This window comes from Leucopleurus acutus (assembly GCF_964270905.1).
Source record: "Leucopleurus acutus genome assembly, chromosome: 3".
NCBI lineage: Eukaryota > Metazoa > Chordata > Mammalia > Artiodactyla > Delphinidae > Leucopleurus > Leucopleurus acutus.
Genome location: NC_139145.1, coordinates 62,168,103 through 62,189,191, shown reverse-complemented (window position 1 = coordinate 62,189,191; position 21,089 = coordinate 62,168,103). Strand labels below are relative to the sequence as shown.

Here is a 21,089-nt window from a genome sequence, read left to right as displayed (position 1 = left end):
TCCTGGTATTGTTTGTCTTCTGCGTATTAAAACCTTTAGTAAGTCTACGGTTAGTAAGCTTACTGAATCTGTGGTTTGAGAATATGTCTGTCATCACACTTGGATGATCACTGAGATAAATTTAACATCCTAGGTTCAAAGTGATTTCCTCTCAGCACTCTGAAGATAATATTTTCTCTTCTTAACACTCAACTGTAGGTACTATTTATGACAGTTTTTAGTTTTCATTTTTCTTAGGGGGCATGTGTGTGTGTGTTTGATGATTGTGTGCTCATCTACTGTGGGACAATTCTCAGTGTAACCTGAGTAGTAACATTAATCAGCCATGTGAGGATGGAGGTTTCTGCTTACCACTGGCTCCTACTGCCTAATTTTATTTGTGACTTTTTTTTGAGAGTGACTGTGTTTTTAAATTGACCTTTTATTTTATTTCATAGAACAGATCTGGAAAGAAGAGTGGCATGGCAGACAGTAACCTCCGATCCAGCTGATTCTAGCAACTGCTCACCAAGCTATTCCAAGATGACCACGTTCTCAAAGATCACAGCTAGGAAGTTGCCCCCAGAAAAATCCCTCCTAAGTGACAGGTAAGTCTGCTGGTGCTGCAGTTAGAAGTAGTGCCCATACTCTTAGTTGCTCAGCCAGTGCACAGCACCCCTGGTCTTCAGGGAACAGAAGGAAGGACCAAAAAAAAAAAAAAGCAGATGCTTTCTTTTGAGAACAAGTAGAAAGGTGAGGAAATGCTGATCCTCCTCCTTGAGCTGCAGTTGGAAAACAAGAGCAGTTAATAGATGCCCCCCCACCAAAAAATATATATCCTGGCTTGAGGCCCCAGGTTGGTAGGAAGCAGGTGCTGCTCTATATCTATAAGGTAATAGAATTACCATTTTTTTTCTAAGTAGGCAGTAATTATAACTGACTGTAATTTGTTATTGCTTGTCTCTGCTAGGAATCTGAATGCCCCTGAATACACATGTGTTATATTAGGAGATTTCCCCCTGCAAAAAATAATTTGTAAGCAGATAAATGGTATTTTTATGAGTCAGCTGGAATAATATCCCTATGTGGGGAGATGTGGTAAAGTGAGCTTTAAAACTAGGTGGGATTCACAGTAGGAAAAAGATAGGCCTTTCATTCCTGTGAACTGGGGGAAATAAAAGATGAGACATTTTATCTGAGGCCACATACTTTAAAAATATCTCATTATCAATGAAGCAGTAAGAAGATATCCATGCATCCAGAAATAGCACTCTCTATTAGTTCTCTTAAGCACATCACTCAAACCCAAAATAACCTCGCACATGGAAGAATCAGATCATTGAGCACAAGTCCTTGCACTGGAGGAAAGCCCGATGGAAGAGGGATCCAGAAAGATGCTTTTATGTCTTCAACACTGGAGAAGAACCTACACTCAGGTCCAGATCACAATGACTCTGGAGTTCTTGGTGAGCTGAAAAGGGTGTTATCAGAAGTGGGAAGTCTAAGGCAAGCCAGTGAAATAAGTAATTTTCAAAAGTAGAAGGAAGGAGATAAGATGCACTTGGAGTGGCACAAACATCAGGTGAAGAGAAATGGCCAGAGTTCACAGACCAATCTGCAAAAAATTCGCCTGTTTGTTTGTTTCCTTCAAGAAAATAGCTAAAGGGCAGGCTGTTTAGGGGGTGAACCTGCTTCTGAATGTTTAACAAGAATAATTCGTGTTGTAGCTGTCAGCTCTCTTTTTAAAAAGCAAGGGAAGCAGTGCAGGCTCTTTTTTGGGCAAACAAATGAGGTGTCTCTGATGTCTCAGCAATGGCCTGGTCTGCGTGCTGCAGAAAGGAGGGTACGGAGCTAAATGGAACCTTCAACAGCCAGCATTTGTTACCTTGGCCACAGATTTGCATGTCAGGGAAAAAACACACTCGCACAACGCACTTGCTTCCACCTCAACATTTGGACAGAAGATAAGAGGAGAAACGTAGAGACAGGGTCCAGTGATCACGCACATGAAACAGGAATGTGTTTAAGTGCACTCGAGTCCTTGGACCCTGTCTGATAAATTTAGAAGGGACTCAGCTCATCGTCCTCCTTGAATGGACAACTTGATCTGCAGAATGTAGGAAATTCTATAATTTATAGATCTTATCATTTTAACTTGGAAGGAACCCTTGAGAGCTCCGTTCAATGGCCATACCTGAAAGAAGGAAAAGCCAAGATCAGGGAGGGGTTAGCTCGATTTCAGCCCGGTGACCTGCCCACTGGTCATGGGCTGACCTTTGACGTCTCCTCCCGCTGATGGAGCACGCAGCGTTTCTCAGCCAGCTAACTGAGCCTCAGAGTATGTCCTGTGGACTACCGCCTAGTACCAGCTTCCTGGAAGAGCCCTGTCTCGGGTAATATGAGGCAGTTCTTTCACAAAACACTGGTCCCTAATTGAATAACCATGGCTGTGCTCAATATTACAAGAGACACGGATGGTTTAATTAGTTGTTTAAATGAGTGGCAAGAAATGGTGCTTACCCAGCAGGCTTTTCCCCTTGTTCAACTTCTGAATCCTGTTCATTTCATTCTGGCAAGGGAGACCTAAAAATAATTTATGCAAGTCAGTTTCCAGATGGTAAGGGATATGATTGCTAGTGACTGGTTTCACTCTGGACACGAAATGGAGACAAGGACACACCTGGGAGTGGAATTACTTCATCTGCTGTTACTATGCAGCAAAACAAATTCAGGCCATTAGTGGCACTAATTTTAAAAAAAACAACATTTTATACCACTAGGTACTTAAAATAGTATTTGGGGGCTACTTGCACTGTATAGGAATCTTTCTTCCCACCAACCATTCAAGCAAATACCAAGTGTCTAGTCAGTGATTTCATTATTTACTTCCTTATAGAAAGAAAAAAAGTCTCTTATCAGCCAAGACTTCTATGAGCTGAGAGCCAGGATAAAAGGTTACTAGTGGGTACGTGTGTTGAATCCACAGACTGGGACAAATACTTAATCTACCCCAGGTCTTACTGCAGGATAGAAAGACGATTAGAATGGCTACCTCCGACCTCATGGCTCACTACCCCAGGAAAGTAAACCACAGGCCTCAAGGGACAACCATGAAGATACAGAAGAGATCTAGAGGGACAGAAGGGTGACACCTTAACTCTGGGCTTTGCCACCTCCTAGGTAAGTACTTTGGGCCTGTCTCTTTCTCCCTCTCAGCCTCCAAGTCTTCAGTGATAAAACATGTGTTATTACAAACGAGCTCAAAACTGTCCATTCTCAAGGGAAGGGCTGATACAGTGGGAGCCACATGGCTAAAGTAGGGCATATGGAAGTGTGTGGTACCCTTTTGACTTCCCCTCCATGCAAAAAGAAAGGCGACCTCACTAATCTTAATTTTACTATGACCGGCCTTTGCAGATGCTGTGGCTCTGCTATTTGCTCATGGTTCTCCAGCAAAGACCATGACATTTGGATTCTCAGAGCACTTACCCTACCTCTGTAAGTACAAGTGTGGAGTCTGCAGAAGGTACCTGAGCGCCTATTTACATCTGTCACCCTTCGGATTTCACAATGCCACCTGGTCTTGCTTCTCATTCCTTGAGAGAAACTATCAAGTACATGTTTTTGACTTCTGGGTTTAAGATGATTTCGGAGTACAGGAGAAAGAAAGATACCACCTGAAACCAACAAAAAAGAGACCAAACTCCATCTTTCTTTGATGATTAAAAGTAGCATCTAGGGCTTCCCTGGTGGCGCAGTGGTTGAGAGTCCGCCTGCCGATGCAGGGGACACGGGTTCGTGCCCCGGTCCGGGAAGATCCCGCATGCCACGGAGCGGCTGGGCCCGTGAGCCATGGCCGCCGAGCCTGCGCGTCCGGAGCCTGTGCTCCGCAACGGGAGAGGCCCCAACAGTGAGAGGCCCACGTACCGCCAAAAAAAAAAAAAAAAAAGTAGCATCTATAGCAAATAATGAACATTCACTGAATTCTCAGAATGCACCAGCTAATGTTTTAGAAGTTTCTAATTAATTTAATCTTTACAGTCACCATATGAGGTAGGTACAAATGGAAATGCTCATCTCCCTATGAAGAAATACAGAGAAAAAATCTTTAGGCATTTAGAAGACTGCTCCTGAAGGAGCATCACAATCATAGACACTCTGCCAGTTTACCAGGAAGAAAGTTTCTAATTGTCAGGCCCTTTTCTCAAACTGTCTTTAAAAACTCTACTTATAAGTAAAAATGAATCAAGACTGAGACCTACTAAAAATGCTGCAAGAAAAAGAGAGGGACGAACAAGAACAAACTTCAGATGAAAAATTTGTAACAGAAAATGTATGCTGCTGAGAAGAAAATATTTACCAAAGATTCTAATGAAAAAAGACCGTCTACAAGTATTTTAATGCACAGGTACAAAAGCTCAAGGATATAAATGACATAAGGAGGAAAATTAAGCCGTTAAAGAAAGGAAGGCTATATCTGAAGCAACAAAACTGATGTGAAACGTCCATGTGACTGATGAGAAGAGACTAAACACGTGGGACAAAAAAGTTTTAATTCTAGAGCTCAAAAGAGCATCACATGTCTCCGGAAAAAGTGATTGATATAGCCTGAGCAAAACTAAAACATGTCCAAGGAAGTTCATAGCCGTGAAAGGTAAAGAATTCTTTTGGCTTCCAGGCAAAATGGTTACATCACCACCAAAAGGGAGAAAAATTCGTGTGGGTTCGCTCTTTCATTAACTACATCCAGGGCTAGGAGAATAACGTTAAAGTATCAAGAGAGCAAACTATGATTCCAGGAAGTTTATACTTAGCATCTTTGCTTCTGTATAAAGGAAATTTATATATATTTTCAAACATTCAAAGACTGATTCCCATGAGAACTTCTGAAAAAACTTCTAAAACTTGGCAATAAAGAAAAGAATGATCTCAGTCAGCACGAAGAGTTTAAAAGTGCTCTTTCAAAGCTTTATTGGGCCAAAGAGGTACCCAGATCCTTAACTGTAGAATATCTACAAATTAACCATAATAAAAATACAAACTATGAATACCTACGGCCCATAGCTAAAGGAGTGCTTTGGAGGAAAACTTTACCCTCCAGTACGTACATTAAAAATATAGGAAATAATAAAGAAAGGTGAGGGTAAATAGAACTCCCAAAGTTGGTTCTGGGTCAGGAAGGGAGGTGGTAGGAACTTTATCAAAAAAATAAAGGAACTAACTTAAGAAAATGGGAGAAGTACACAAAATAAGAAACAAAGAACGACAACAAATTATTTTGCTCAACTCCTCCTAGATGCCATTCTTTTCCATAGGTGGGTCCTGGCTCCCTCCCACAGTTGCTGAAAGGGCAGCCTATCTGGAGGCATCGCCTGTGGCCAGGGGCTCAGCTGTGTCTCGTTACTTCCCTCTCGGCAGTTACTTCCCTCTCGGGGCCCTGGCATTACCCCTCCAGGTGAAGTATTAGCAATGAGGCTTCGCTTCATTCAGCCTCAACCTGGAGCTAAAGCCACATGAATTTGTATGAACTCAAGCCCAAAGCTATCATTAAGCTTAACGCTGAACCACCACAAGCATTCCTATTGAAGTAAAAAGCATGGCTATTATGTAACATCGATTTGGAAGAACTAGCTGATGTGATTAGAAAGAAATGAGGTACAAAAATTGAAAAGAGAAAAAACTATCACTATTTGCAGATAATATGGGTGCACACCTGAAAAATTCAAGGAAACCAACCAGAATAACCATCATAAATAAAGTGAGGATTTAGGATGGTGGCCGGGAACAAATTTAATAGTGAAGCAACCACCAGTGAGGAAATATAATGGGAAAAAATGGATTTTGTCTATACTGGCAACAACAATAAACACAAGGGAAGTATAACATCTGTGAAAACCAAACCTGTAGCTTGCTGGTTAACAGACAAACCCTGTTGTAGGATAAAAGGGTTCAATATTATATAGCTGTCAACTCAACTCTCTAGATTAATCTAATTTTGCCTAATTCTAAAAAAAATACCAGTAAGTTTTTTTTTAATTGAATGAACTGATTATAAAATTCAAAGAGTTCAAACATATAGGACATATAACGATATTCTGAAAAAAGATTAATGGTAGGAGAGAGTGGTCCACTAAATAATAAAACGTGTCAATTAGTAGGACAGAGCACCCAGGAATAGCCAGATCTACATAGAGCATATAGGAGTTTTATATATGATAGAGGAAGCATTTCAAACTAGTGGGAGAAAGGTGGGTTAGTCAATTAATGACAAATGGGCAAGTGGACAGCCATCTCAAGGGATCGGGACTGGGACCCTACTTGACTGCACACACACAAAAAACTAAAGTGATAAAAGATTTCAGTAAACAAACAAAACCCCACAAAGGTACTAAAGAAAACAAGAGAATTGCTTTACTATCTCACAGTGGGAAATGCCTTTCTAAGCTTAACGTAAGCCTTATGGCTTCTAAGAAGCCCCAAAATAAAAGACGGAGAAATTTAACTATCTTAAAAATTTCACCCTAGCGAAAACGCACATAGTCAAATTTGGGGAAAAAAAAAAACTATTTGCAATACCTGTGATGAGACCAATTCTAACGTCTTAGTATAGAGAGAGAGAGAGTTCCTACTGAAACCAAACGGAAACCCCTAAGACCCTAATCTGAAGAAAATGTACAAAAAACAAAGACATGAAGGATCTTACACTGACTTTGGGAATTATGTAGCAAAGGTTTCTACGCCCATCTTACAGATGGAAAAGCTGAGGCACAACAGTTAAAAGATTTTCCTAAAAGGAGGAGTGGAATAACACACTCCTTAATTATGCTCCTGGGTTTTCCCTACCATGCTGAAAGTGGAGGTCAATGAGGAGGAAAGAGCGTTTGCTTTATTCTCTAGCTGTGTCTTTCTGCTTGCTGATCCTTGTCTATCTCCCCAGGACATGATAGGGGGCCCTTCCCTGCACAGCATGGTGGCCCTGCCCTCTGGGCCCCACCTCCCTCCTGCCTTACCTCCAGGCTTCTGGAAGCAGTAGCACCACTCATTGTTAGAGAGCTTGCCATCCTTGAAGGAGTCACAGGAATTGAAGAGAGGCTTGATACAGGGCTCGTACTTATCCAGGTAGATGGCGTTGATCTCTGAGTGGTCAAGCAGGAGGTCATAGTTCATGTCCAACTTGTTGAACATCCAGCCCAGGGAGTCCTTGCAGATGGGAAGGATGCTGGTGTCAAACCCTGTAGAGGGAAGGACATGTCTCAGCTGCCCTGCTTGCTCCCCAGCTTTCTGCCCCCAAAGGAGCCCCAGGGCCCACCCTCTCCACCTCCCCCCCTGGTGCTTTCCCCCTCCACGGGTCCAGTCTCAGCAGCCTTCTACCAGAACATGTGGTGGTGGTTGGTTGGTTTTTAAATGAAACAGTCTAAAATGTGCTAAAACAGAAGTCAGCATTTGAGGAGAATATATTCTAAAGGGAATAAATCCCCAATCCTAATTTATCTGTGATGTAAATAGGGATTTTTCATTTACCAGACTTGCTTAAAACGGGGGATGCCTGAAAAAGGAAGAGTACAAACATGGTGAGTAAGAGGACTAACGGATAATACTGCAAACTATGCTTTTATATTGAGGAAAAAAAACTACTTGAAAAACCAAAACAAAAGAACGATCGTAAAAGGATGGCAGTGAGATGAAACTACGTGGTACAATCCAGAAGCAGTGATTATATTTATATCCCAAAGGACTGTTCAGTCCAAGCAGTCTGAACATTAATGGGAAAACAAGCCAGGGTACCTGCCTCTGTTCCCCATTTTTCTTTTCTGCAATCCCCTCAAGAGATACATGACATGGAATCATGTATGACTCAGAAAATTATTTATTTCCCGGGGTGCGGGGAGGAGGGTTGGTTTTCTTAGAGAAGTATTTGTTTCTACAGTGGAAACGGTATGCGCTCGAATAATAACACTTGGCCTAACACTCGGGATACTGAGTGTACTGTAGACAAGCCCCAGAGAAGGCATACCCCACATGTAAAACTCATCTTTCTTTCGGAATCAAAGCACCAGGCAATGTTAAATTATTCCATAATCTGGATTTCTAGGACTGGTTTTATTTTCCCCGGAAAATGATGAAATGATGAAGAGTTCACTTTCGTGTTACTGAAGGCACTCTTCTCAGCATTTTATACTGAATTATCTCACTGAATCCTTACAACAGCCCTAAGAGATGACGCTTTGTCCTCCCTATGGATTACAGAAAAGAAGCTCAAGATTTAAGTTACTTGCTCAAGGTCATACAATTGTGGGGCTGGAATTCAAGCCCAGGTGGCCCAACCCTCAGTCTACATGCTCAGTCCCTCCTCTCCCAGGGCTGCCTCTGCTTCGCATGACACAGGAGCCTCCTACGCTGAGGACATCCAGCTGGCTTGGGTGCCAAGTTTAGGGATGAGCAATGCAAGGGCTGCCACAGTGACTGTCGCTGAGGATCCTGATGGGATCGATTGACCCTCTAGGGTTCTAACCTACAGCCTGCTCATCAGGCTCTATGTGCCTCACCAGGAACCTCTGCTTAGTCAGCAGGATATAAGACAGAGCAAAGCGTGCCCACCCTTTAAAGTAGCATCTTTACAACAGGGTCTTGGCTGTCCAGGAGCCAGTACAGGCACACAGGAAGTGCTCAACAGAAGAACTTGTTGAGAGAAGTTTTCTAGCTACTGCAAAGTTTAACTTACCCGTTCCAGCGTACAAAAATCTTTCCATTTTTAAATTTATACCTTTTGATATCTTAAGCGCATCTTAGAAAAGATCCTGATTTTCAGGAAGAGAGACTATGGAACATCATCTGGCCTCTTCTTTGACTGAAGGTCATGACTGAACAATCTCTGTGGTGATGATGTCCTCAGGGGCGACTGAATAAAGCAAGATAATTGACTCTGACACTAAATGGCTCCACGCTTTTGTACAGAATATTTTATGTAGTATATGCATCAATGTTGTAGGATATTACCATTTTAATACACAGGAAAGGGACATTTTACTACTGCTGACTGACCACCGAAATAAGTGCCAAATTTGGGAGGCTCTAGAAAAGGGGCACCTGCATCTGATACCCAGGGGAACAGAGCAGCCCTTCTGCTTGGCCCCGCGCTCATGGCACCTCTAGGGTTCCGTGGTTTTCCCCTTCAGAACTCCTGGACTGACAAAAACGTCTCTCCCTCCTGTGCCTCGTGGGCTAACCAAGTGTCATTCCTTTATATCCCTTGGCTCCAGTTGCTTCAGGACATCCAACCTAAAAACCTCTTCAGGGACTTGATTTGCCTGTGGCCAAGGGCAGGCCTTTTGCAGGCTCCCCGGGAGGCAGAAGGGGCCTCCCACGACTGGAGGCTGCAAGGAGCAGCTCTTTCACGTCAATCTGCTCTTCATTGAAAGGTTGTTCAGAAAGCCCGGGGACTCAGCGGCTCCTGGAAGACCCCTGGGAAAAGCTTCTAGAGACTACCTGTGAATTAACTGTCCACAAACTCCCAAGGAAACCTTTGGCAGGGATGGAAAGAAAGACTCTTACATCCCCCTTCCCACAGATACTACAACCCCAGGGCCCACTCTTTGGACACTTATTAGCATTTGCTTCCCAGAATCTACCTTTCCCTTAAGGTAAAAAAGTTCCAAACTGGTGAAAGAATTGTCCCCTAGGATCAACATTCTCTACTAGTATCTCTAGATGGCTATGAACAGCAAAGGATAAACCCGAAATTAAGAAGATCATTCTAATTTGGCCTGAAGACCAGATGCTGGTTAAACTCTGGGTCCCACCAATTACCAGTATCACTTCTTACCTACTTAGTTCAATCCAGGAGCAGTACGTTCAGAAATCCTGTCCACACAAGTGTGGCATCAGGGATGGGGTGAAATACTCTCTGCTTTAAATAACGTGTGTTTTTATATTTTGACAAATCAATATAAAAATCTCTACACAGAAGAGGCTGTGGCAAAGCTCCGCGCATCTCGACAACTGCATTGTTGACTAAGCCGTTCTGTGCCAATCGGCCACAGTGTGCAGGAGCTCTCCCCTAATGGCCTTCGCGTTAAAGGCAGTGAGAGGCTCTGGCAAGGTACAAACAGGCAGACCTACTCTGAGTTTTCTCTCCAGCTTCTGGAGAGGCTCTGGGTATGGTCTCTGCCAGTTCAGTGATGGCGGAGGGAACACTTGTCTGGGAGTTTATCTATGGAAAACAAAATGCAATCTGATTAACGTCCATAGAGCTAAGTTATCAAAGATGTTTGCTACCATGTTGCTTATAATAGCTGAACATTAGGAACAACTTCAAAGCTCCCAAATAAAGGTCTAATTACATAAATTATGTTGTATCTATACATTGAGATTCTATATAGTGATTACAAGGCAGAATACTACTCAACAGCCTAGAAAGATAGTGTATTGCTGGATGATAAAAGAAGGCCATAAGACAGTCTGTAAAGTGTGTGTGTGTGTGTGTGTGTATATACACACACACACAGACATAAATATTTTTTTCTATGTGGCAAGGGAACATTTGAAGTATATGCCATGCCACGACGTGCTTACAGTTGTCAAAATGCTGTGTTTCTATACATTTTTTAAGTGAAGTATGGTTGATGTACACTATTGTGTTAGTTTCAGGTGTACAGCACAGTGATTCAGTATTTTTGCAGGTTATTACAAGATAATGGCTATAATTCCCTATGTTATATAGTATATTGTTGCTTATCTATTTTATACACAGTAGTTTGTTATTTTGGTATCTTTACTTAAATGCATTTTCCAAAAGTACTGTACTAGGCACATGATGATTTTGCAAGCAGACTTTAAAAAATGTAGAGTTGTAGTATTTTCTTGATTCTAAGGCATTTCCCTCTCCTCCAATATTTCTGAAACTGGGGCATATTTCAAGTCAGTGTCTACATTTAACTTAGGGTTTCTTTTAACAACAGCATCTCAGGGTGGTCAATCAACAACATCCAATAACTGAGGAGGGAAAGTGGTGTTTAAAATGAGGTAAATTAGCGAGAGTAAAGCGGTCTTACTGCCTTGGGCTGTGTCGGAGCTGGTGGGCTTGACGACCCTGTTTGCATCCTCATGGAGGGCTCCAAACCAGTCTTTGAGCCGGGAAGCGAGGTTCCTCAACTCCTTGTCCGTGCAGGCTGGAGAAAAGAAGATGGAAGAAACAGTGAGTCCGTGGGCCTTCTCCTCTTTTGATCTCTCTACTCTCAACATGTGATGCTCCTAACAGACCCCCCTCTGCAACCAGGATATAGCTCCTTATGCCACTGTGAAAATGCCCCAAAGATGCTGCTCTCACAGGTAAAGAGTATGACAGAGTGAGAGAGAGCCGAGACGCCCATGGCAAGCAGCGCTATGCACAACCGAACTTGGACTGCCTTGGCACTCTGAAAGCAAGCTGGGATGGCCTCGCGGTCATGCACCAGCCTCCAAAGACCGTCACGGGTCCCTTTTGCTAACCCGATCAAACTTGCTATTGCAGTTGCCAGAGAAGATGTTTTCCACTGAACTCATGGCAAGAGATTAACATTTAGGAACAGCTAATGCTCTTAGGGAAAGGCTGCCTGGGACACCAAAAGATCCCAGTGAGAGCGACTCCCGATTTTGCTTTAGCCCACGTTTGGGTGTGTGGATGTGGCTTATGTTGCCGGCCTTTGAACAGACTGACTCGACTTTTCCCTATGGACAGATGGATGCCTTGTCCCTGGAAGAGTCCTTTCTATATGCAGCCCATCTTTAGCTATCCGGCTTATCTTTTACGGTATGACAGAGCAAGGCCAACGAATACTCCTGAGAACAAGAAGAAAATCCAGATGGGTGGATGGGTAGGTGGGTGCGGGCTATTTGACAGTCTCATAGAGAGCTAAGACTGGAGGAGAGAAATCCCCAAAGGAGGGACAGTGGTGCAGAGGAGGGAGCTGACTTTCCCTAGCTGCCTGATTTTACCCTAATTCTGGGTGCTGAGAATTCTGACAAAGGGTCCAGGCAGTGGGCCGCTCCCAAGAGGCAGAAAAACCAGCAATGCATTTAGCGGTTGTTCGCATCCGGAGGGACAGGAATTAGAGACCTGAGGAGGTAAAGCCTCAGTAAATAGGAAGTGAACCCCACAACTGTCAGTTTTCCCAAATTCTAAAGCTGCAGGAGTCAGGCTGTGAAGCCAAGCAAGCCACATTACGATGCAGAGCCAGGTTCTGAATGTCTCATGGTGCTGACAAGATGTAGATTAAGGCTAGAACCTATCAGTGCGGAGAGACCCCAGTGGAAGGCACTGGGGAGGAAGGGGGTAGTGACGAATGAGCAGAGGGTCTCGCTCAAACTCCCATCCAGCCTTCACTAAGAGCAGCGTCTCACTCAACTGAGGCGACCAGCCCCCATCTGAGCTGCAAAGGGATGAATCCCCTCCAGAAGACAATACTATGCAGAGCCTCTCCTCATTTTTATAGGTCATGTCTGCTTGCAGGAAAGCCCATCTTTCCTGAGCCTGGGGCTTGGTCCTTGATGGAGAACACGAGCCAAACCTCCCAGCCCTCAGGCAGGAAAGGACTCTCTTGCCCTCCATCTGAGGGGAGGTGGTGAGCAGACCCAGACTGGGTCTGTGCAACCTCAGTGCACGTGTATAGCTGCTTCCTTCCTTCCAGCCAGGAGCCAGAGGTAAACTCTGTAAAGCATGGAGTGTGTGGCCATTGTTTATACGCAGGTTGCTAATGACCTCAAGACAATACCTGGCGTTCAACAACCAGGACATGACTGTATCTTAAAACACCAGGCAGGCAACGGCACTGAGGTCTGTCGGGAGAGGCAGCAGAGTATATAAGAGCTCTGGGGTCTCACTGCCTGCTGTGAATCCCAGCTTGACCCCTGGCTGGCTGGGTGACTCAAGCCAGCCACTTCACCCCTCAGCGCCTCCGTTTCGCCATCCGTAAACTCAGGGTATCATTATGTGACTATAAATGAGATGAGGTGTGTTAGAGGGCTTAGCAAAGCACATGGTATATAGTAATTACTCAGCATGTGCCAGCTATGAGTTTTATTACCTCTACGATTGTTTTTATTTATATAAATAGACAACTTATCAGTAAGTTTGGAGCAAATAGAACAGCATTCAGAAAACCAGTAAGACAAAGATACCTAAACACAACTGGCTTTGGCCACACAGGAAACGGGTGAACACAGATACCTGTGCTATCCAACAGAGTTACCATGAGCCATATGTGGCTATTTGCATTTAAATTAACTAAAATGAAATAAAAGTCAACATTTCGTTCCTCAGTTGCACCCACCCCGTTCCAAGTACTCAGCAGTCACACGCGGCTAGCGCATGACTCCATCTGGGAGAGCGCAGATACAGACTACTTCCATCACGGCCGAACGTTGTATGGCGAGCGCTGGATGAAAGTTAGCTATCCCTTTGGGATTTCCAACTTTCGGAGGTCCATCATGATATCCTGACACGCAAGCCTGTGCCTCCAGTCCTTCCCTCCAATCTGTACAGATTAGCCGAGGAAGGAGATCACAAACTCGCTCAAGCTGGGAACCCGCATCTCACGCTGAGCCATAGGAGGAGGAGGAACTGTGGCTGATGGCAGTGCCACACGGCTCTGCCAGGTACCAGGACTGGCCCCCGGGCGCAGGCCCCCACTAACGTGCTTATCGGCCCCAACTCAGACCCTCTGGGGACTAGAAGGCCCTCTTTTCTGAGTTTTCAGACAGTGCACAGCTCTAAACGGGAGAGGAGGTGGTCTGTTTTTCCGAGGAGAATGGGATATGGGCTGTATAGTCAATCTCACATTTGAAAAATGGAAAATTAATAGTATCTATTTCTTCCTGATTGCCATGCACACCATCTATTCTAAATGTTCTTTGAGCAGAGAAAATTGCCAAGTCAACTTGCAAAGGAAATGAATCCCCATCTCACACTGCAGGATAAATTAGTCAGTCATGTTTAACTAAACCCTGACAGATGTGCAGTTAATCTATATCTTTAGAAGACGGCTGAATTTCCCAAAGTACACAGGCTTTGGATGGCTGATGGAACCAGGGACTGGAGTCTTGAAGGAGCACATCTGTCGCTCAGGGAGAAGTCCTCAAGCAGGACACCACTGGCCTGGGTAGAGAGGGATCAGAAAGCTGAATCGGAGATAGGAGGTGCTCAATTACTGGGCCCTGTTCACTCACAGTGTCCTCAACCGAATGGTCCTTACAAGGAGAAAGTCAGGCACAGTCTGCCTGGAGCCAGATATATCCCAGAGAAAAAAAATAATCAAATTCGACAGCACGCAGAGAGCTATTTGCTCAGATTTGGTATTCTAGCCATAACAGGCTGGCAATGGGAGAAAAGCGCTTGCCTTTTAAGATGCCTATCATAGCCCCTGATAAAGGTCGGAAAGGAGGACTAACGCTTTGAGAAAGAGGGGACCCAAAGGGTACCTCTCACACACTCGGGTCCTTCCTGGGGAAGAAGTAATTTCTGTGTGGAGGAAACCATAAGACCACATCCACCTGCCGTCTGCCGTCTCACACTCTGCCTGGAGGTGGGCAACTCCTGTGATTTCTAGAGGGGTGTCTGATGATGGTCTCTCCACTCCTCCTGGTGAGAGAAACAAGGTGGTCCTCAGGCAACCAGCATCAGATCGTCAGAGGGAAAGATGCTTCTGTCTTGGGAAGGGATCTGGCTCAGTCACAGACGCCGGGGCTGGATCCCTGTCCCCTACTTTACCTTCCCAAGGGGTGGGCGCAGTCAGTGCCCTGCCCTCCCACTCTCCATTCTCTTCCCTCTCGCCCCCAGCCCTGGCTTCAGCTCAGTTTTAATTGCTATCATCCTCCCAGTCGTCTCTGCCCAGCATCCTCTTCCTCAGTCTTTCCATATCTGCCTTCCTGTTCCTACAGGTTAGTCTCCATCTTCCTTCCATGATCTCAGTCTGCCGAGCATGGCTGGTGTGTTGGTGGCGTCTTGGAGATCCACTGACCCCAACTGCCACCTCCTCCCGTAGTCAGAGAATGGCCCTCCGAGCCTCAGGGCAAACACCTGGGCCTGATGTCCTGGACTCCCACGCAAAGTTGCCTGCTTCTTGCTAGCCCACTGCCAGCCCATGGTGCCACCATGACCTCCCACCACCAGGACAATGGTAACAGGCTCCTAATCGGTCTCCCCGACTTGCTCCCACGTTCCCTTCGCCGAACAGCAGCCAAAGTGATCTTTCTAAAATGCAGATTTGATCAAGTCGCTTCCCCACTTAGCTACTCCAGAGGCTCCCAACTGTTCACCCAAACTCCTCAATGTGAGATCCATCTCTAGTCTCTCCTCCTCGGCCTCCAGGCTCTGCCCTTACTGTCCTTTCCAGCACCTGTTCCCCCTGGAGCACATCTCTTCTCTTTGTCTTGCTAATGCCTACTCTCCATCAGATCTCTGCTTTAAAGGTATTTTCTCTCCGATTCTCTAACCCGCGAACCAGGTGAGTTTCCCCTTTTATAATGCTTTCGAAGTCTTGCTCCTCAGATGGCACTCAGCACACCTGTAACTTCTGGCTCAGTGTCCGTCTCCCCCTCTAGATCATAGCAACACAAAACATGCCCTGAGGCTGGCTCAGGCCTTGGGGCCCAGCACCTTATGCCCTCAGCTCCTGGCATAAAGAATGGGAGCTCTCTGGTGGCCCAGTGGTTAAGAATCCGCCTGCCACTGAAGGGGACACGGGTTCGAGCCCTGGTCCCGGAAGATCCCATATGCCACGGAGCAACTAAGCCTGTGCACCACTACTGCTGAGCCTGAGCTCTAGAGCCTGTGAGCTGCAACTACTGAGCCCATGTGCCACAACTACTGAAGCCCGCACACTGCCACAAAGCCACCACAATGAGAAGCCCACGCACCGCAACGAGGAGTAGCCACTGCTCGCCGAAACTAGAGAAAGCCTGGGTGCAGCAACAAAGGCCCAACACAGGCAAAAGTAAACAAGTAAATAAATAAAAAAGAATGCTCTCAACACATACTTATTAACTGGGTATAACAGTGCTCTTGCTGCCTTTTGTAAACTTCAATCCGTCCATCGGCACAATGGCGTAATAAAGCTTAGCTCATAGCATCACTGCATGGAGTAAGATGAGACACTATCAATAAAACACAGCTCAGGGCTTCCCTGGTGGTGCAGTGGTTGAGAGTCCGCCTGCCGATGCAGGGGACACGGGTTCGTGCCCCGGTCCGGGAAGATCCCACATGCCGCGGAGGGGCTGGGCCCGTGAGCCATGGCCGCTGAGCCTGCGCGTCCGGAGCCTGTGCTCCGCAACGGGAGAGGCCACAACAGTGAGAGACCCGCGTACCGCAAAAACAAAACAAAACAAAACAAAACAAAACAAAACATAGCTCACAGTTACTAGCATACAGCAGGGACTTGATAAATTTATGTTCCCCTTCCCATTTCCCAATTGTCTGCATAATATGTTAGAATTTTATTCTTACGCTTTTTTTAAAAAAAAGCCTGAGGAGACGCCTGGGATATAAAGAATGACATCTCTCCTCTCCTTATTTTGTAGGTGGGTCAGTACAAGTCCAAGAGATTCAGGTTATAATTTATATCTGCCTTCCTCCAGGTGGAAAAGCTCCATGATGGGAGGGCTTGGTCTGATTTCCCCACACCTGATATTCCCAGCACTTACCATAAGGATGGATACATAGTTGTTGATCAAAATATATGTATTGAAAGAAAACATGAACACAGCGGTTATAAAATCCCCAAGTCAAACAGCTATCAAGTGGCAGAGACAGGATTTGGATCTCGGCTATTATCTTGCTGGGCTGCCCCTGGCTCCTGGACCAGCTTTTTGGATTGACTGGGCTTGTGGGTAGCCAGTACTAACTGAGGCAATTAATATACTTGGTCCATGATGTTCTGGGTTGAAAAAAAGCGAAACATCAGGCCCTCACAGGTAAAGGAAGCTCTGCCAGCAGAGGAAGCTAGCTGAGTATCAGAGGATGGAGGGAGCATGTAGGCTCCCACCTTCATTAGCTTTGGTGTGAGAACAGTGGATCTTTGGAAGGACTGCGTCCAGCCTGCTGCCTTCCTGTTACGCTCCCAGAAGCATGTATCACCTGTGCAGCCACTGGGGCTTTAGTAGAGAAAAGTACAGGGCCACTGCATTACTCCAAATGTGCAGGAAGACAGTTCCCTCCCCAAGGAAAGCACAGCACTCGGGCAGAGAAGGGCCCAGGTAAGGTGGTGCTCTCCCAGTGGGCTTTCCCTGTCTGTTTGGAAAATATGAACAGAATGCAATAAGCAAGTGTAAATAAGGCACATGCAGCCCCTGTGGAAGGTATACAGCCCTGGAAAGAAAATGTCGAAATCACTTTTTCTACCCGGGCACTCTCTCCTCTCTCCTCTCTCCACAAGGCCTGAAGCTTTAAGGGGTATTAGGCACGATGGGCTCTGAATGCAGACAGTGTTGAAACAAAGCCTGGAGTGCGTCATGAGTGGCCCAGCTGATGGGAGGGAGAAGGATGCACTGTGGCCAACATCATAGGGTAGAAAGCGGTGACAAGGTCACTGCAGCCCTGGTGGGGTCATGAGAGAGGAGGGGGGCACTCTGATCTATGAGTGTTTGCCTATGGAGAAGTTAGCCCAGGTAAGCAGTGCTGGGGGGAGAGAGCGGATTGCTCCTTCACCGAACGAGCGTCAGTAGCCTGGCTCTGCCTGGCCCCATCACCCCTTCTTTCCTGCCTCCTCTGTCTTCCTTCAGACAAAGCCAAGGGTTAGTGAGGAAGTTTCAAAATACGTAAAGTCTTTGGAAGGGGCGAGATAGGAGCTGGGAAACCTGTGCTCCTTTGAAAAGTGCTCCCAAGGGCGATGACTGGTGTTCCAAGCTGATCTCGGCTTATTGCTGACTTTGGGGGCTGAATGACATGCTGCAAAGCCCTCTTAGAGGATTAGAAAGGGCGAAGGTAAGGAGACAATCCGAGGTATAAAAATATGTCAGAGATGAGGTAAAAAATAGAAGCGGGGCCAGACCGTAGACATTCTGCATTTAGAGCTGCAGTGTTAATATCTAACAGAGAGAGCAAGTGTGAGTGTGTCTGTGCGTTACAAATCCTAACGGAAGCCACATTTGAACACCCAATTGGGGATGTTTGAAAATGGCAAATCCGACACGCAAGCATTATAGGATATCCGTAAGCCTCTGCTAGGGAACCAATTACCGGTACACTCTGGAAACTCATGAAATCTTGCAACTAAAGAGCCAAACGAGAAAACCACCCGCCCGTCACATGGACCCTCCCTCCCCAACCGTAGCCTCACCAGTGCTCAGCTCAGGACTCGGGCAGAAGCTAATATGAAAACTATAAGAATGTAACTTAAACTTTAGTGCCTCTGAAGGTAATTAAAGAGTTGGGCCAGACTGGAGTTTTCTCTGGAGCAGGCCGGGAGGCCTCTCAGAAATGACGACCTGGTGCTGGTCCTTTCAAACTAATCTCCTTCAGCCCTTCTAGGTGCTGTTGTGCATAATTAGTTAATCAGAGCAGCAGTGGATCGATGCACTGAGAGTGTTTGCAATTAGCATCTTCTGTAAAAGGTCCAGCTGATCCTCCTTCAGGGCCGAAATAGGTGCTGGGCAGAGCCTGGACTGGATCGACTCAAGGATGTCTTCCTGAACTGCCTTGCCTAGGGTCCAGCCTCTTCTTTCTACCCTGGCATCCTCATGCTGCTGGGAGGCTTCGGCTGCCTCTTCCCAAGAGGGACTGGGTCCCTCGTGCCGCTGAATATCTAGCACACAGCAAGTGCCCCAGTGCTGGTGGGGCGAGTGTGCAGGAATGCTCAGCAGAGGGTGCTACACTCCACGGGAGCTTGAAAGACAGGGAGGACGAGCAAGGCTACAGCTCCCTTGGGAACGTGGGCGCTAATCAGCTGGAACTCAGAGAGGTGAGAGTTGGTTGATTCTGCTTAGCATGGTTTTTAAGAGCAATAACCAGTCATACTGCTTTAAAAGAATCCCAGGGAGGCAGGAGAGAGTATCTAGGCTCTGGAGAAACACAGAGCTGAGCTCTGAAGCCAGCTCTGCCATCCTAGCTGAGACTGGACAGGTGACTTTTCCAATCATCAGTTTCCACATCTGCAGAATGGGGGTGGTGACAGAACAAGCTCGCAGCATTATGGGAGGACTGGACTGGAACAGACTTAAGTGTTCAGCACTCGGTAACCACTGGCTCTGAGATTATTTGTGTTTGTGGATCCACCAAGTGGAAAAGTCTGCGAATCCAGAGCATGCGTGTGGTATTTTCACATGAAACAACCCCTGAAGCCAGCTAGTAGGATACGATACTCCCCTGCTGTTTCTCAGAGGTGAGGCAACATTGCCAAGGTCCTACAGATGGTCAACAGTAGAACAGACATTGAAACCCAGTTCTCCTGATTTGACATTCACTTGATCTGCTCACATACCATGACGCCTGGTGCCTGCACCTCTACTCCAGCCCCGTAAGCAAGGGAGACCCTCTTCCACAAGTTAAAGACCACGCACTTGACCACAGGGGTCAGAACCCCACTCCCTGCCCTGAATACAAACAGGGGTTTGGCACTGAATTAAGAGTTCAAGCTTCTACATACAGATGGCCAATAGGCACATGAAAAGATGCTCAACGTCGCTAATTATTAGAGAAATGCAAATCAAGACTACAACGAGGTACCACCTCACGCCGTTCAGAATGGCCATCATTAAAAAGTCTACAAATAACAAATGCTGGAGAGGGTGTGGAGAAAAAGGAACCCTCTTACACTGTTGGTGGGAATGTAAATTGGTGCAGCCACTATGGAGAACAGTATGGAGGTTCCTTAAAAAACTAAAAACAGAATTACCACATGATTCAGCAATTCCACTCCTGGGCATATACCCAGGCAAAACTATAATTCGAAAAGATACACGCATCCCTATGTTCATAACAGCACTATTTACAATAGCCAAGACATGGAAACAACCTAAATGTCCATCAGCAGGTGAATGGATAAAGAAAATGTATGTACACACACACACACACACACACACACACACACAATGCAACATTACTCGGCCATTAGAAAGGATGAAATAATGCCATCTGCAGCAACATGGATGAACCTAGGGATTATCAATACTAAGCGAAGTCAGAAAGAAAGACAAATACCGTATGGTATCACTTATGTGTGGAATCTAAAATACAACACAAATCAACATATCTACAAAATGAAAAGAGACTCAGCAGATATAGAGAAAAGACTTGTGGTTGCCAACGGGGAGAGGGGGGGGTATGGGAGGGAAGGACTGGGAGTTTGGGATTAGCAGAGGCAAACTATTATATATAGGATGGATAAACAATAAGGTCCTATTGTAGAGTACAGGGACCTATAGTCAATATGCTGTGATATTTTCCCTAATGGAAAAGAATATGAAAAAGAATATATATGTATAACTGAGTTACTTGGCTGTACAGAAGAAATTAACACACACTGTAAATCAACTATACTTCAATAATTTTTTTTTTTAAATTAAAAGAAATAAAAAAGAGTTCAAGCTTCTGGGTCTGACAGCCCTGGGTTTGAACACCAGCTCCCAGTGTACAAGTGGTTGTTTTTCACATAAGTCACTGCTCTTCTCCAAGAGTCAGGTTTTTCATCTGTAAAATGGTGACATTAACAGTCTCAAACTCATGGGGTTGTGGTAGGGATTTACTGTGAAGCTGAAGCTTTCAAAAACCAGCAGGCAGCCACCACCATCTTCTCCTCTGAGGAACGTCAAGGGCTGGTAGCACTTACCCTTGGGAGGCTGAGAGATACGCTCCCAGCCATAGCAGTTCTAGTGGCAGAAAACACAATCAGCACTTCCTGACGGGATTTTTAAGGCACATACAAGGTGAATCCCCACTTCTAATTGGAGGTCATCTAACAGAGATTTGAGCCAGGTTGTGCCTGCTCAAATTAAATTGCATTATTGTATGTAATTCCCGTTTTTACTTTTCAGCGCCTAAAACATCAATATATATGCGTGTTCTCTTACCCTTAGAGAGTGCATCGTTTTGTGTAAAGACAGGCATGAGCAAAGGAATTAGGGCCCCATTATTCAGGAGCTCA

General features: G+C 45.5%; 1 protein-coding gene across 1 annotated transcript in view; it reads right to left on the bottom strand.

The window, feature by feature from the left end:
• The window catches only part of SPOCK1 (SPARC (osteonectin), cwcv and kazal like domains proteoglycan 1), a gene marked incomplete at both ends in the record, with an annotated part of 546,421 nt that overhangs the window by 7,292 nt on the left and 518,040 nt on the right, over window positions 1–21,089 (bottom strand). The window contains 3 exons of the mRNA XM_082834973.1: window positions 2,500–2,562; window positions 6,990–7,211; window positions 11,031–11,147. Of these exons, the coding sequence (XP_082691099.1) occupies window positions 2,500–2,562; window positions 6,990–7,211; window positions 11,031–11,147 (402 nt within the window). The remainder of the gene's footprint in view (window positions 1–2,499; window positions 2,563–6,989; window positions 7,212–11,030; window positions 11,148–21,089) is intronic.